Genomic DNA, 17,468 nt, shown 5'->3' on the forward strand with positions numbered 1-17,468 from the left:
TCTGGTTGACAGTGTATTTCTTTGTTTTGTTTCATGCACTTACTCATATTAATATTACATTCAACAACAACAAAACCACCCAACATTCAGGGCACCCTTCCTCTGACTGCATCTTAATACCCTCTACAGAAAGGTGACCCAAATATCACAAATGAGCCATGCATAGCTGGATTCTTTATTGACTATACTAAATCTCTGAATTTTAAGGCTCCTTAAACATCTTATATTTACTTTGTGTATATTTTACTGTCAACGACTGAAGTAAAAATTTGCTGCAAATAAAGCAACAAATCATCGCTTGCATCAGCACACTGTTTATATAACACAGTAATGTGATATTCGTGAGAATAAAAAAACCAAAAAACACATGCACAGAAATAAGCTGATTCGATCCATTCTCCGGGAACATGATGTGGAATTTATCAGCATACGTAATCCTATAATGTTTACAGCAAGAACTCTCCAGAATAATAATACTGCACTTTGAATCTGTGAAAACAATTGGTATATGTGGTTCTGAGCCTATCCAATAAGCACTGCCAGTGTTTGAATATTGTACATCTTTCTGGGATGTTTGGAATTTACCAGTATGCCATACAGGCATACAAGGATAACTGTCTACTTTAACAAGTGTCCATGTATAGAGTGACATTAAATACATAGTTCTTAATCCAGAATATTAAGATGGCTGCTATTGAAAATTTATTTTGGTTACAAACAGTAGAAAACAAAAAGAGACTGAAAAGGCCTGCCCTTAATGGCACAGTGTCCGTTAACTGAGATAAAAACTATACAAGGTTTAAACACAAATCAAAATCACAATAATATGTTATGAATATATTTTTCAGATGTTATCACTTTAAAATAAACTTGTCAATATACGTATGTTAACTTCTGAAGATGATGATGCATAGTTTCACAGAACACACACTGGGCTTCCTGCTGTGTCCACTATGGAGAAATCAAACTCCAGATTTTAGCATTCTAAGACCAAAGACGTCCTTACTTTCCCATCAGTAGACTTACTTAGGCAGTCTTGCCCTCCTGGTGAAAATAAGCATCTTGAAACCTTCTGCACGATGAAGATTTATAAGTATCATTAGTTGTAATGGAATTAATATTTACACATCATAGTGTGCATTCAATTTGTTTTTGTCTCCATCAAAACAAAAATATTTTAATTCATAATGAAACGTTAGAACAACAAATGTAGAATATTTTCTCAGTGAACATTTTCTTGTAATTTAGCCATGTTATATAACCAAAAAGATTTAGACAGGTCAATGTGAAACAAAGAGAGAGGGAGAAAAAAAAAGACTATACAATTTACTTCAACATACAGAAATCAGAGAGCAAAGAAATATTCATTGTGAACTTAGAATAAAGTGCAGATATAAATGTCTTTCAAAACGATTTATTTTTTTTTGCAATTGAATCTTCATAACTAGTAATACAAATTTTTAATTGATGCAGGTTTCAAAGATTGGTTCCAGTAACTTTCACACAAGAACATTTGCCATTACAGTCACATTAAACTCAGAAATAATATTAACAAGTAACATGAGTTGTTTAAATATTAAAAGTTATAAGTCTACACTAAAAGAATAGTTGCTCACTTGCTAGACTATCAGCAAATGGATGAAAAGCTGAAATAGTAACAAAATAAGACTAGTCCAAAGGAAATTGAGATTGGCAGTTCTGGTAAAGCCTTCTTGAAAACAGCAATCAATAGTAACATGAAACACAGACTCTGGAAAAATAATTCATGTATAACAAGATGAAAACAGGAATCAATAGTAACATGAAACACAGACTCTGGAAAAATAATTCATGTATAACAAGATGAAAACAGGAATCAATAGTAACATGAAACACAGACTCTGGAAAAATAATTCATGTATAACAAGATGAAAACAGGAATCAATAGTAACATGAAACAGACTCTGGAAAAATAATTCATGTATAACAAGATGAAAACAGGAATCAATAGTAACATGAAACACAGACTCTGGAAAAATAATTCATGTATAACAAGATGAAAACAGGAATCAATAGTAACATGAAACACAGACTCTGGAAAAATAATTCATGTATAACAAGATGAAAACAGGAATCAATAGTAACATGAAACACAGACTCTGGAAAAATAATTCATGTATAACAAGATGAAAACAGGAATCAATAGTAACATGAAACACAGACTCTGGAAAAATAATTCATGTATAACAAGATGAAAACAGGAATCAATAGTAACATGAAACACAGACTCTGGAAAAATAATTCATGTATAACAAGATGAAAACAGGAATCAATAGTAACATGAAACAGACTCTGGAAAAATAATTCATGTATAACAAGATGAAAACAGGAATCAATAGTAACATGAAACACAGACTCTGGAAAAAAATAATTCATGTATAACAAGATGAAAACAGGAATCAATAGTAACATGAAACACAGACTCTGGAAAAATAATTCATGTATAACAAGATGAAAACAGGAATCAATAGTAACATGAAACACAGACTCTGGAAAAATAATTCATGTATAACAAGATGAAAACAGGAATCAATAGTAACATGAAACACAGACTCTGGAAAAATAATTCATGTATAACAAGATGAAAACAGGAATCAATAGTAACATGAAACACAGACTCTGGAAAAATAATTCATGTATAACAAGATGAAAACAGGAATCAATAGTAACATGAAACAGACTCTGGAAAAATAATTCATGTATAACAAGATGAAAACAGGAATCAATAGTAACATGAAACACAGACTCTGGAAAAAATAATTCATGTATAACAAGATGAAAACAGGAATCAATAGTAACATGAAACACAGACTCTGGAAAAAATAATTCATGTATAACAAGATGAAAACAGGAATCAATAGTAACATGAAACACAGACTCTGGAAAAATAATTCATGTATAACAAGATGAAAACAGGAATCAATAGTAACATGAAACACAGACTCTGGAAAAATAATTCATGTATAACAAGATGAAAACAGGAATCAATAGTAACATGAAACACAGACTCTGGAAAAATAATTCATGTATAACAAGATGAAAACAGGAATCAATAGTAACATGAAACACAGACTCTGGAAAAATAATTCATGTATAACAAGATGAAAACAGGAATCAATAGTAACATGAAACACAGACTCTGGAAAAATAATTCATGTATAACAAGATGAAAACAGGAATCAATAGTAACATGAAACACAGACTCTGGAAAAATAATTCATGTATAACAAGATGAAAACAGGAATCAATAGTAACATGAAACACAGACTCTGGAAAAATAATTCATGTATAACAAGAATGATCTTCATTTTCTCTCGAAGGATTCATTCAAAAATGTTATGTGACTAATAAAATTGTTCACCAGCATAGGAAACTAATAGTTATGAATTAACTTATACCATAAGTTTCTGGTTTATACGGTAACAAAGTTTAGTTTCATGTATAAATGTTAAAGCTCCCATATCACACAATATCTATACTTGAAACTTTTTTCACACATTCTATCAAAAGACAAATTCTGTGAACATTATTGCACCAAACATTTTTGACATTTGGATTACTGCAGGTAAGTATGCCAAAACAATCACTAAAACTATTTTGAAACACTAGGTTATCTCAACAGAAGAGTTACACGTTTTTTTTTGATAAAAAAGTAAATAAATATTTACAGATTTTCAAATGTATCTTATCAATTAGACATTAAATATGAACAATAAATCAACCTCAGTCTAGTTGAAGAAGTTATTTATGATCTGTTCAATCTTTCTCGAAATCACAAACTAACTGCTCAAATAATCCACTTAATTTTCTACATTTTTCATATTTTAAAGGGAATTACTATATTTGTAGAAGTTAAACATGATACAAATAATAAAAAACGTTTGTGGTTCTCACTATAATAAAACCTAAACATATGCTTAATTTATTTTTATTGTTATAATTTCTTAAAAATGCATGGATTTCAGTTTAGTTGGCTTAAGGTAGTACTAAAAAACTCTTCCTGGCAAGTGCAAGTTTTCATCATTTGAGATATGACATGTATATGTGGCAAACAAAAAATTCATTCTTACAGCTGTTTGAAAGAAAGAGAAGGTGTCACCTGCTGTTTGAAATTGATACATACAAATTTTTTTCTTCTGTATACCCGGATATAAATATATAATAAATTTCAACAATTACCCTGTTTTAAGAAGCAACTATGTAATGTTTCTTGTAGTAATATCTCCTACTGTTTGTGGTCATGAACACAAAATTATCTTTGCTCCATGTTCACTGGAGAAGAACAAAATAACTTTGATGCTGATTGGTTCAAGGAGTAAATAGTTCATTTGGAACCAATCATGAAACAGAATGAGCTGTGTCTGAAACTTATCAGAATAACAAATACTTGGACTGTCAAATAACTGAATCTGAGTTTTCATTCAAGCAAGAAAGTACAGCCATACAGTAAACAGCACTGGAAGTTGCCATCAAAACAATGATTAATGTTTATACTGTTCAAACTATGTAATAAAGACATTAAACTTTTCTCCATATAACTAGGGAACCATTTCACACTGATGTATTTAAATGATATACTAATTTGTTTCAATTAAAGAAACATTCATATAATAATAATTTAAGTACCAGGAATGGAATTTAAATCAAATGCATATGGCCAATGGTGGTAAGTCAATAACTTGAGGGTTTTTTGTAGCTTCCAAAAATAAAACCCAAACCTTAATTAAAATACATGAATTGAGGTTAACGTATCAATTCTACCTTTGTACACGTCTAAATATGATACAGTGTTGATATCATATTAGAAGTAAAATGTGCATTTCAAGTTCATGACACAATTAAAACTGAAAGGTTACGTAACCAATAATCACTGGTACAAAATTCATGCATTTATGCTAAAAAGAAATTTGCTTTACTAATATAATAAGTCTGTTCATCTTGTTAGAATGACGGATACAATGAACAAAATACTCAAGATAAAAAGCAAATATTACAAACGATAATAAAAACAACATAGAATTCAACTAACTATCGAAATGGCAACAAGGCAAGCTATTGTTGTGTTCCAATCTCCACAAGAAGAGGCTCTTCCAACCAAAACACTATAGAATATGAAATCACAAAGTCCTATCTTAACACACCTTCTGTAGTAAAAATACAAAACGTTGGAATTTTCTAGTTTTTCATGAAAAATACTGTTTTTACAATAGATTTGTAAATGCAACAGACAAAAGCCGATCTCAATATTAACTCTTTATGAAAATAAAAGCACAAGTAACACAAATATATCTTATTGTCTTACAGATAACAACTATTCGTGAAGAATGAAACAAAGGTAAAACAAACAATGGTTACCTAGTTTAAGGCAATTATTACAAAAATCTTGGAAATGTAAACAATGTATCACATGGAAACTGGATGACATTTCAGGTATTGTGATTTACTGGTGGATCTTAGTTGTGTGTGGTGGAACATAAGAGTGATCAATGGTATACACAAGCTGCTGGTTTCCACCACAAGTCTATTCAGTAAAGGTTTTAATGTTTTAATTCAAAAGATTCCTCGACTCTTCTCATTTCTCAGAACTTCTCCGAGAAAGTCTGTATTTTGTCCCAGTAATTTGTCTTCTTAACGAACCATTTTCTGCCAGGGTGGAATTTTGGGATTTCAGTCTGTTGCTGTCTTTGTTCTTTCATTCCTGCCCAAAATGCCTTTCAGTCTCCTCAATATAGGTATTTTTACATTATTTCAAGAATTTTATTCTTGTCATGAGTTGTTCTTCATTTAGTTTTAACAATGATGAATATAACTCATTTCTAAGTTTTCCACCAGATGTCCATTCTGAATTTCTTGGAACCCTTTTGGTTTTTTCACTTAACTTTTGCACATAAGAGAAAGAAAATTACAGTAGATTCTTCCTTGGTTTTTGTAACAATTGGTAACTTGTCTTTTTTTGTTTTTGGAGACAAAAACTGGAAGGGTAGCCATTATATTTATAACATCATATGATGGTGTTGGAGTCTGTTTCAACTGATTATTTATCAACTGTTTTAGCTCTGGTGTATAGATACGGTAAAATATAACATTTAATAGAAAGTGAACAGTGTGATTAGACATGTAATTATGTACATATGAGCTGGTGACAGTGCCTAGGAACGGGAGGCTCTCCATTTCCTTTGTGGAATAGATTTTTTTTCTTTTACAAAGCTTAGGTGTTACGGGCAGATAAGAGTGTTTTCATGATCATGGAGCCAGATAACTCGCACATCATTAACGTTCTTTATTCAGGTTCTTCCAAGAAAATATTTGCTTAAACTGAAGAGATTAGTAATTCTGTAGCAAAGAACCTGTAGGTGTATTTTGAAAGTAGGTGGACTGTAGGGTAAACAGATCTTGCATTCATGATGGCATCTGTTTTCACATCAGTTCTATTTGCTAATTTTATCATTCAGCAGTAGCCATTTGGTGATGAATAGATGTTGCATGGTTGGAATATTAGTAAAAAGCTTGCAACATCAGAACTAACATCTTGTGTATTGATGTGTCAATTTCTAAAATGTTCAGTGGACTATGAATATGGTGTTCAATTTTACCCTGGACAGCTACCAGAATGGTGTCTGGGTATTGGGAGGATGAGTTCATTGCACAATTGTCAATGTAAAAAGTATGTGGAATTTATGTATTGATAACTGTCTAATAATTTTTTGATCTTGGAACTATAATTAGTTGCATGCAGGATTGCTGCTGTTTCCTTTTGTTTGCAGGTAGAATCTTAATGGTATTATTCCATTTTTAGATAATTCAAAGCATAAAATTCTTGTCTGTAAAAGTTAAACTTGAATTTTTTTATCCCCTTGAAAATAGCAAACATTGGACATCTGAACTGTTCTGCTATAGATCAAGGTTTAGAGCCACATATGCTAGGCTGATCACTATAGCAACAGTAGGTAGTTTTGTTGAAGGATTGTCAAAGTTCAGGCCCAATGCAAAAAACTTTCTTTTTGTTGTCAGAATGTTAAAGATAAATTTGTGTACCACAGTGGTGTTTAGGCTTGGTTGTTACACAGCAAGTGTTTTTCTTCTAAATATAGCTAGAGCATCTGTGTGTGCTGATTCCTTTAGTAATTTGTTTTTATATTTTGGTTGTGTTACTCCGCCAAGATGTTTTCTACAGTTAGCCCAAGAACCACAAAATTGTCACTTATTTCACTTTTGAGCCTTCACTTAGTTACTTCTATTCTTTCAGTGGTTTGAATTCTCACCTTACTTAATGTATATATAGAACATGATACTTTGAAACAAGTAATAACCACAGAGGAAATATTTTTGCACAAAAAAAAAAAAAAAGATTTTTTTCATATTTCAAAACAGTATATTACAACTAAATTTTGCAAGTTTCACACCCTAAAAAATATTATAGAAATAATAAATCAAGTTACAGGAGTTTTTTTTTTTCAAATAGGACATAGACAAACTTTAGAAAGTTTATACTGAATTTGATACATGATTTAGTTCAGTATTTCCACTCTGAAAAGTGGGATATCAGAAGTATCACTCAACCTGAGAAAGGTTAACAAGGTTAAACCAAAGTGGTAAATCTCAGTACCTTCTGTTTGTCGATTAAAAAAAAATCTTTGTAAAAAAAACAAAACAACACACCAGGATAATGAAGTACTTATTACATATCTATACAGCCACCAAACCATCCTACATTCCTCATTTTTCTTCTCTGTCTCCTCACTACTAACATCTTTGATGACCCAGTTTTCTTCCTCAAGACCTTGCCAGCTAGACTGTGGGGAAACTACTGGGTCATCACTTAGAAATCCAGTCTATTTGAATCGCTTTGCCTCCAGGCTATCACCCTGCTCTCAAAGTGTGAAAACTCTCCTTCTGAAAGATACTAAATTAACTGTAACCTGTTTAAATACTTTTATATGCAAAAACGGCTCTTTTGGGTTGAGAAAATATTTTACATAGAAGAGCGAACAACGTTTCGACCTTATTTCATCATGGCGATTGTACGAGAAGTGTAAGTTTTTGTGTTTTTCTCAGTGTATTTGTACTTACCTGTTACAATTATGTCTGAACTAGCATACCGTACACCACTATTAACAGTACACGCTCACACGATCGTTAAGAAATTTAAACCAACGAATTATTAATAGAAGAAATGACATTTATTTTATTCAACAATGTAGAAAAGAACAACTGACCCCTAATTTTGTAAAGGTAAAACTTTCAAAAAATTTTAATACATACACAAACATTATCCAAAATTTACAGAAAAAAAACTACTTAAAGCCATGTTGAACACAAAATACAAGGAACTACATGACTTACAAAAACAAAAAATGAACCTAAACCATCAACTGGCATGCTGCATTAAACCAGAGATTTACGGACTTATACAACGAAACATAAACCAAATCAATACTAAGAACGACAGAGACAAAAAGATCTGCCACAACAAAAAACTAGAAAAACTAAGATGCAAACAACAGAAAAGACACCAAGACAACAAACCGTTGACTAACCTCATAATTAACAGATCCAACCGTCAATTAAACACAGACGAGAAACAACTACTTAACAAAGGACTCAACTTTGCAATAGCACCTACGTACATTCCAACCATAGAAATCAAAACATGTTTAGAAGACCTCGCCAGGAGACTTGTGATACTTTCTACAGAGAAGAAAAACAAGGAAACAACCAAACACAACCAACAGAAAGAAGACAACTTAGATAATTTTATTGACATCCAACAGCCAAACCTCCCAGGTAAAATTACAAATTTATATTTTCCAGAAACACCTAAAAACAACATCTTAAACGATTTTTTCAAAGAATTTTCTCACAAAACCATCAACATAATTTCACAAAACAGAAAACTAAAAACAACCTTACAAAAAGAGACATCAATTCCATTAAAACCTAAAACAAGACAAAAACATAAAAATTCTAAAAGCAGATAAAGGTAATGCTATAGTCATAATGAACACGAATGAATACATCCAAAAAATGAAGAACATCCTATCAGACACAAACAAATTTAAACCAATACACACAAATCCAACAAAGACACACGAGACGCAACTGAACAAATTACTACTACAAATGAAAAAAGCCAACACAATTTCACAAACACTTTATTCCTACCTACGTAAAACCGACTCACGCACACCGCAAATATACGGCATCCCCAAACCTCATAAACCAGATTGTCCATTACGACCAATAATGGACACATATGAATCGTTTAGTTACAATCTTGGTAAATACATAGCATGGGCATTCTCCAAATATGTAACATCAGCCAGCTCATTCATCAAAGACTCTTTTAATTTCAAGTCTAATCTAAATCAACTTAATCATAAAGCCTTAATGGCCAGTTTCGATGTTATATCCCTCTTTACAGAAGTTCCAACCACTGAAGTCTGCAAGATAGCCTTAGAATTCTATATCCGAGACCTTAACCCAACTATAGACATTCCCAGTAACCAGTTAGCAACCCTCATAGAATTCACCACGATAAAGACAAACTTCATGTTCAACAACCAAAACTATATACAAACAAATGGCCTAAGCATGAGCAACCCAGTATCACCAGTTCTAGCCAATAATTTTATGACACAAGTTGAAACACAAGCAATTAACACAGCATTACATCCACCACTATACTGGTACATATATGTAGATGACACGGTTGCAGGAATCAAATATACAGAACACATACTTAATTTTTTCAACCACATTAACTCTATACATCCCAACATTAACTTCACATGTGAACAGGAAGAAAGCAATCAAATATCATTTCTTAACCTCAAAATTACAACTGACACACAATTCAAAACAGAAATCCACCGAAAAATCACCCATACTGGACTATACATTCCTTGGGACTCAGCACATGAAACAAAACAAAAACTCAACATACTAAGAAACCAAATAAACACAGCCATAAAACTATGCTCACCAGATAAAATTAACGATGAATTAGAGAAAATAAAACAATGCTTCATCAACATCAATAAGTTTCCTCCACAAACCGTAGAAAACATTATACGCACACACCTAGACAGAAAGCAAAATCAACCAACTAAAGTAAATACAGCTCACGAATCAAAAAACCACGAATCCATATACTGCTGTATGCCATATATTCCTGACATCAGCAAACAAATAACCAACATTTGGCAAAAATTAGTAACAAAATATGACATTCCAGTTAATACCAAATTTATTCAAAAACCAGGCACAAAACTGAGGTCTATACTATGTAAAAACTACACTGACAAACACCACACCAATATTATTTATAAAATACAATGTGATAACTGCCACGACTTCTATATTGGAGAAACAAGTAGAAAAATGGAAACCAGATTCAAAGAACATAAAAAGTCACCTTCACACGTTTTCGAACACTGCAAGTCAAATAAACACAACATAACCATAAAAAACACTCAAATACTAAATAAAGAAACAAACATAAACAAACGTAAAATTAAAGAAGCCTTACTTATACAACAACTTGAACCCAAAATAAACCAATATAAAGGAATGCCTTTATACCTATATTAATATAATAAAATAAATAAAATTATATATTCAAACATCTAATACCGCCCTCTACATTTCGACACACAGTTACACAACCCCTTTCAAACATGTGGTCAGCTTCCGGTCAGTTACCTCTTTCTTTGTGAACCTGATGATGACCAAAGAAGGTCGAAACGTTGTTCGCTCTTCTATGTAAAATATTTTCTCAACCCAAATGAGCCGTTTTTGCATATAAATTTCTCAACAAGTGGGTTTCTCGACATCACTGACTGTTTAAATACTACTTCACTCCCATCACTGCCACATACAAAAATGTCACGAGTTTTTGTTCTTGTATTTTAGGTCATTGTTATCTTCAAGAAACTAAAAACACACAACTAGTTTGGCTTGGCTATCATTAAGCACAATGCTACACAACAGGCTATCTACACTCTGACCATCATAGGAATCAAACCTCAATTTTTTAGTGTCATATGCCCAATGATTTATTCTTGAGTCACTGGGAGAGGAGGAAATTGATCTAATAATAATAATAATCTATTAATGATTATCCTGTGAAATTTATATGTTGACTTGAAACACATGAAGCTTCAGTTTCACCAAAAACAATTGTAAGCCACCTTATAAACTAAAGTACTAGCAGTTTGAGATTCATATAAAGTATGCAGGTTCTAATGCAGAAATTCTGATAAGCTGTTGATATAATAAGTATTTTATTACTTGTATTAAACTGTAATGCAGATAATAAAAACTTGGTGACAACAAAATGCATATTTTTGAGTTCAGTGACATTTATCATCATCCAATACCCAAGATTTTAGTGTTGTGTTGCTATATGCAACAAGAGGTTGCTCTTTTTACTTCTCCATTAATATCCTATTAAGACTAACCAAAGCAAATACAACATATATTCATGAAAACAGTAGGCACTTTGTTCACATTATACAATATAATTTAACTGGTATAACATTCAGTTGAACAGTAACCCTGAACTACAAGCCTGTAAGTGCTATAAGTCTCCTCACAGTTAGTTCATGATAAGAATGGTTTCCCACATTTTATTTTATAATTAACATGGGTTTTATTTCACTTGACCTCACAAACACGCAAAGAATGATGCATCCATCATTGAATACTATGTATATTTCTAATGTGTTTTTATGGACAGTAAAAATGCATATTTACATGAGCTTAAAAAAAAAAACTATTTAAGCCAGGTCTACACAATGCAAAAATGTTGTGAACAGATGGCCCTCTATCATGGAATACTATTTACTAAATATCTTTGTGAATTTACTCATGGACCACGTGCAAAGAAGAATGCAGAACCCTGAAATGAGAACAATATTTTGTTAGAATTTTAATCTCTCTTCTTAAACCATTGTTTTGATCTGTTGTCTTTAAATTAGTTTAATCTATAATAATGAAAAGTAATGAACTATTCTATATAATATAATATACATAATATAAATGGAAATGTACATTCTGATTACAAGACTAACAAACAGTCACATTCCCCACATACCTCTGTCCCAAGATGTATAAATTATACTTCTATACTCCCTTTATTATATTCATTGTAAAACAAAATGCATATAATATGATCAGCAGGATTGATTGGTGGTTCAGTGATTTTCAGAAAACCTTTACAAAAAAAACAACAACAACTGTTGCTTCCCACTGGATTAAATATTACACTTCACATATACCACAGAACTTAATTACATCTGTTCAAAACAAAACATTTATTATGGGATATTATTAAACACTTCAACTAACATTAATTAAATGCATGTATGCATACCAGGTTTGACTGATACCTAACTTTGGTTCAGCTTTGGTAGACTCAAAATCAGAGAAAAATATGTATACAAAGGAACCTAGAATAAAAAAACAAAAATAAACAGTAATACCCATGGTGGGTAAGGGACACAAATATTTATGTGGCACGTTATTTTGTATTTTACTGAAAGAATATTTTCTTGTTAGATAAATTATAAAAAGTTTTATGCATCATATAAAAAAAAATTTAACATTAGGTAAACAACAATTTAGAATGAAGATACACACGAGCATAAGAGATTGACTGGAATAACATCTGTGGCTAAATAAACAAAGCTAGAACAAAACAGGCAGAAGAGGTTTTAAGATAAGTGTTTCTTTACTGAATTTTGCAAAACGTTACTCAATGGCCATGTTTGCTAGCTATTCCTAATGCACTAGAGAGTAGGCAGCTAGTCAACACCACTCACCATCAACTTCTGGTCTACTCGGATGTTTTAGGAGGATTTGCTTGTTTGTATGTTTTTTTAATTTTGTGCAAAGCTACACGAAGGCTACCTGTGCTAGCCATCCTTAAATTTAGCACTAACACTAGAGGGAAGAGAGAGATAGCCATCACCACCCACTGCCAACCCTCGGGCTACTCTTTTGCCAACAAATTGTGGGGTTAACTGTCACATTATAATGCCCATACAGCTGAAATGATGAGCATGTTTGGTGTGATGAGGATTCAAACCTGCAACCTTTAGATTACATATTGAGTACCCTAATTACCTGGCCATGCTAAGTACTAGGGGGATTTGACTGTTACTCTCATAACATACCAACAGCCACAGGGTTGAGCCTTAATATTCACTGTGCACAATGGAATAAAAAACACAGGATATAAGATCCACCAGGTTGTTCTCAGCCCAAAAAACTATAGTCACCTTTCAGAGACTTAAGACTTCTGAAGTTGCATAAGTAACACAAAGCACAAGTTAGAAATTTATGTAACAACAATACAATAATGATGCATTATAACTGTCTCCCATCAATGTAATCCACACTTTAACAACCTGCACTATAGGGATTTTCCAAACTCTGCCCCTTTAAATCATTTGATTTTCAACTAAAAAGGAAAAATTAAAAATATAAATACTGATAAAGCTATCTTTTCCTCTGCAAACATCATTAAAACCAATAAACTGTGATCATTCCCTTACCTATAATGTAATCCTGAATGTAAGCATTACACTGTATTCTTAATTATCCACTGTACAACCACACTGTTTTATGAAACTTACCTAATAGTACTTTGCTTTGTGTTTGTTCAATGTTAGTGAAGTCATAACACACCAAGCCACTGTAGCTACAAAAAGCAGAAAAAAATTAGTTTTCTGCAAGTTACAAAAATTGCTGAATAAATGATAAATGTACTGTCACAATGTATCTGAATATTAATTAAAACCATATCAATTCTAGCTAAGTCAACTCACTTTTTCAATGCTCCACAAAACGTTACGTTTTACTAAGAATACTAGATCTATAAGCACCAACTCTGAAACTCTGATATATTTTCTCATTGGTTATTTTTTGGTCTAGTTTTATTAATTTTTCTATTTTGAAACTTCTATGTAATTTTTATGAAACAATTTTTGCATTCAAAAAAGAAAAACTACTTATGTCCTAGACTTTACATTACAAAATCTTCCAAAGTTTTTTTAAACAAGTTTTATTGCACTAAAGCTGTAAGTTTTGAGTATATATTTTTGTGAAAAAGACCATCTAATTCTTGTATGTGTGCATAAAATCAGATATACTATCATCAAAACTATAGAAACAAAATTACTAAAATCAAATACTGTTTATACTTTTGCTTGGAATGATTCATTTTACATATACAAGTAGTGTGAACTTATTTATAAAAAAAATATTATTTGTTTACATTTTTATTTTGCCTCTTTGTAAAAGTAGCTAAAACTACCACAAAATTATTGCACTTCAGTGAAGTGAACTTGAAGATCCAAACTCAACTATCCAACAATCTCTTCTTTGGACCTGTACTGTTGCTTAGCCAAATTCTGTTTTTGTAATTAGCTGGCTATGAGCCCTTACTCACTTATACCTTTTAATCTCTTCTAAAAAAAAAAAAACTTCAAAACCACATTATTACCATGTGACAAAAAAAAAAAAAAAAAAAATGTGAGTCATTCTTATAGAAAACAAGAGAGTATATAGAGGGTACTAAACTTTACAAGGTTGAAGAGCTGGGACAGTAAAATCTCTTATTTGTATCAACTTGTATAAATATGCAAATAAAATTGAAAAAAGACATTTACATGTTTTCAGTATTTCCTGAAGCAGTGGTATATCTAGGGAAAGTGATACATTAAGTAGTACAGATTGCAGAATATATAATTAAAAAACACAGAACAATTTATCACCTAAAAAGTTTTCAAAACACCTTATTACTTTAAAACTGTCAAATAAAAATATATTAAAAAACATGTGATAGTATGGGAAAGGGAACAGGAAACCTACCACATATGTTACTGTAGAGCAATACCTCCTGTATGAAAACATTATTTTACTATTAAAAACCTATGATTAAAATTAGTTGTTCATACATTTTTAAATACAGTACTAACTATAAACCTCACAAACAACTTGTACAAGTACCAGATCTATCAGGACCAAGAATAAGTATAATTTATCATTTTTCAAACATATTATAACTTACACATTCCAATAAGTAATCAAGACACATAAAAAATAAAATATTCTATTTATAAACTTTATTAAAATTTTGCAAAAACAATTAATATGAATAGTTTCAGAATTGTAAGATAACAGACTTTACTAATGAGTAGTGAACACACACAAATAGATAAGGGCTGGAAATATCAGCTTGTTTCTTTCTTGAGCTATTTCCACTAGGATTCTCAGAGGTCCATTGGGACACAACACAGCAAATCAGATCTGAAAAAGTAATTACTCATAAACATATGCAGTGTATTCTTAAATGAGATGAATATTAAACCACATAACTAAAATAATCTATATTTAACATTTAACTTTTCTAAAAAATATATTTCAAATAGATACTCACCTATCTGCAGAACATGCAACTAACACCTCACACCACTGCTGAACAGTTTATTGTCATGTGCCATTAAGAAGATGGACAGGCTATTGTATTTATAGAGAAAGACAAATGACGAGATCCTTTCTAAGAATAAAGCAACAGAAAGGGAAACTCATGGAGATCTCATTCATCTCAAGCAAAGAATATTCTTTGTCCAATTCTGATAATGCAGAAAGTTGCAGTCAAAAAATAATCTCTTGAATAATGCTCAAGTGTCATAAAGTGGGAGAGAATATAAAGACTGTTCAAATGTCTATATATCTTAGGAGGTTGACAGTCTATGTACATGTAGCATGGCTACAGCAATTAAACCAAGCCATGACACAAACAATACTTATGTGACACACTTGATAGAATAAACAGGTGCAGCCACATATCCTGAAAAAGAGTGCATGACCCATCTAGCTGGTCTCAACTTAGTGTAGGAGGTGGCTTGTACTAAACTTCCAAGAAGACACCCTCATTCTACTTTGGATTGTCTACTTAGCCTCCCACCAAGAGGTTCACACTGACCCAAAAAAGAACACTCCATATTCACCTTCCCAGTGGCTTAGTACTGGAAAAAAAAAAAAAAAAAAGATTCGTTTTCTCTACTATAAGAAAACAGGATGAAGGTTCTCATGTACTGTAGAACAATGAAGATGTATGTGGACCAAACTATTCTGTAGAAAGGTGAGTAACATTTCTGAAAATAATTCTAAACTTTGAATTTGTGATCTCGTTTTGTTCTGTTCATTTCCAGTACAATCTATGTGGAATCTTTTCTGCAGTTCAAGGGTTAAAAATATAAAAACATTAATTTATCCACATTCAACTGTCTTACACCAGTATAAAAACTATCTTAGCAAAATATAGTTTGGACTGATTTTTCATTATAATATATCAAATGGCATGTCACATTAATCAAAAATATGTTATAAATTGCAAGACCTTTTACATTTATCTAAATTACGATCTTCTTCAGAAATAAATGTGTAGTTGGTTTAAGTCTGAAGAACAACTTACTCCTTAAAATTAAACACACTTATTAAAACTGTAACATAACCCAAACAGAAATTACACCTAGAATTACCCATGTTGTCCAGTCTGGCAGATACTTGACAAATACAAAGGCCATTAAAGTTGATACTAAAATGTGATAGGCCTGCTGCAGCAACAAAGGTTGCTTCCAATGTATGCTTATCATTTCCAAAGTTCCACATAATAACTGCCACAGTAAAATAATCCAATGGAATATTGTATGCCCTTAACAGTTCTCTGTAAAAACAAAAATAATCATAAAACATACCTGTAGTACTTTGGATATTACAAAGTAAACACGGTGCCTCCTCAAGTTTAAAAACTAAAGTACTTAGAATGAACATAATTACATTAAACCCATTTCTTGCTGACGAGAAACCCAACTCGAAATATAAATGTATCTCAGAAGGGCTGGTACAGGTATTAACACTTTTATCGATAAGCATAGAACAACGTTTCGACCTTCTGGGTCATCTTCATTGTAATACAATTCCGTTCCACTCCTCTTAGAAAGATTACCTTTCTGCTGTTTTAAATAACACAATGTTTAATCATGTTTATTTTGTACAAACATAACAAAGTGTATTAAATTTTCCATGTTTCATTACATGAATAATTTTGAAAAGTTACAATTATATTTTGGATACATTATATATAAATGTAAAAACTCTTAAATACTATTTCTTAAGCAACTATTAAGACTAATCAAATCTCGATAGTTTTCTTATTTGCATATTTGAAACATAAAAAGGAAGAGGGTTTTGTTCCTTGATATTGTAAGGGCTAACAATTAAAAATTAAACGTACAATATTAAATAAATATTTATTTAGGCTTATAATAGAATAATATAGCCTTTAGTGAAAATATTAAAAATTATTTTATGAATTACATTATAATTTTAAAATTAAGAACTAAAGATGTAACAATAAA

The 17,468-nt window shown here is 31.4% G+C and overlaps 1 protein-coding gene across 17 annotated transcripts; it reads right to left on the reverse strand.

Annotated features, from left to right (window-relative positions):
* Positions 1-679: 679 nt before the first annotated feature.
* LOC143231101 (uncharacterized) lies at positions 680-17,066 on the reverse strand. 17 transcript variants are annotated; one of them, XR_013016780.1, is made up of 8 exons: positions 16,888-17,066; positions 16,590-16,774; positions 15,252-15,351; positions 13,677-13,741; positions 12,413-12,488; positions 5,069-7,942; positions 1,617-1,750; positions 680-1,072 (listed from the first exon to the last, which is right to left on the reverse strand). XR_013016780.1 is itself a non-coding variant. In XM_076465666.1 (6 exons), exons 1-6 carry the CDS (start codon positions 16,896-16,898, stop codon positions 11,902-11,904), a joined length of 498 nt encoding a protein of 165 aa, XP_076321781.1. In that variant the 5' UTR covers positions 16,899-17,066; the 3' UTR covers positions 10,567-11,901. The 17 variants fall into 17 exon arrangements, 3 of the variants coding, with proteins under 3 accessions (XP_076321781.1, XP_076321784.1, XP_076321783.1); XR_013016781.1 differs by having other exon boundaries at positions 5,069-7,929; positions 15,228-15,351; XR_013016783.1 differs by having other exon boundaries at positions 5,069-7,932; positions 15,228-15,351.
* Positions 17,067-17,468: the final 402 nt, after the last annotated feature.

This window comes from Tachypleus tridentatus, chromosome 10 (assembly GCF_004210375.1).
Source record: "Tachypleus tridentatus isolate NWPU-2018 chromosome 10, ASM421037v1, whole genome shotgun sequence".
NCBI classification, from domain to species: Eukaryota; Metazoa; Arthropoda; class Merostomata; order Xiphosura; family Limulidae; genus Tachypleus; species Tachypleus tridentatus.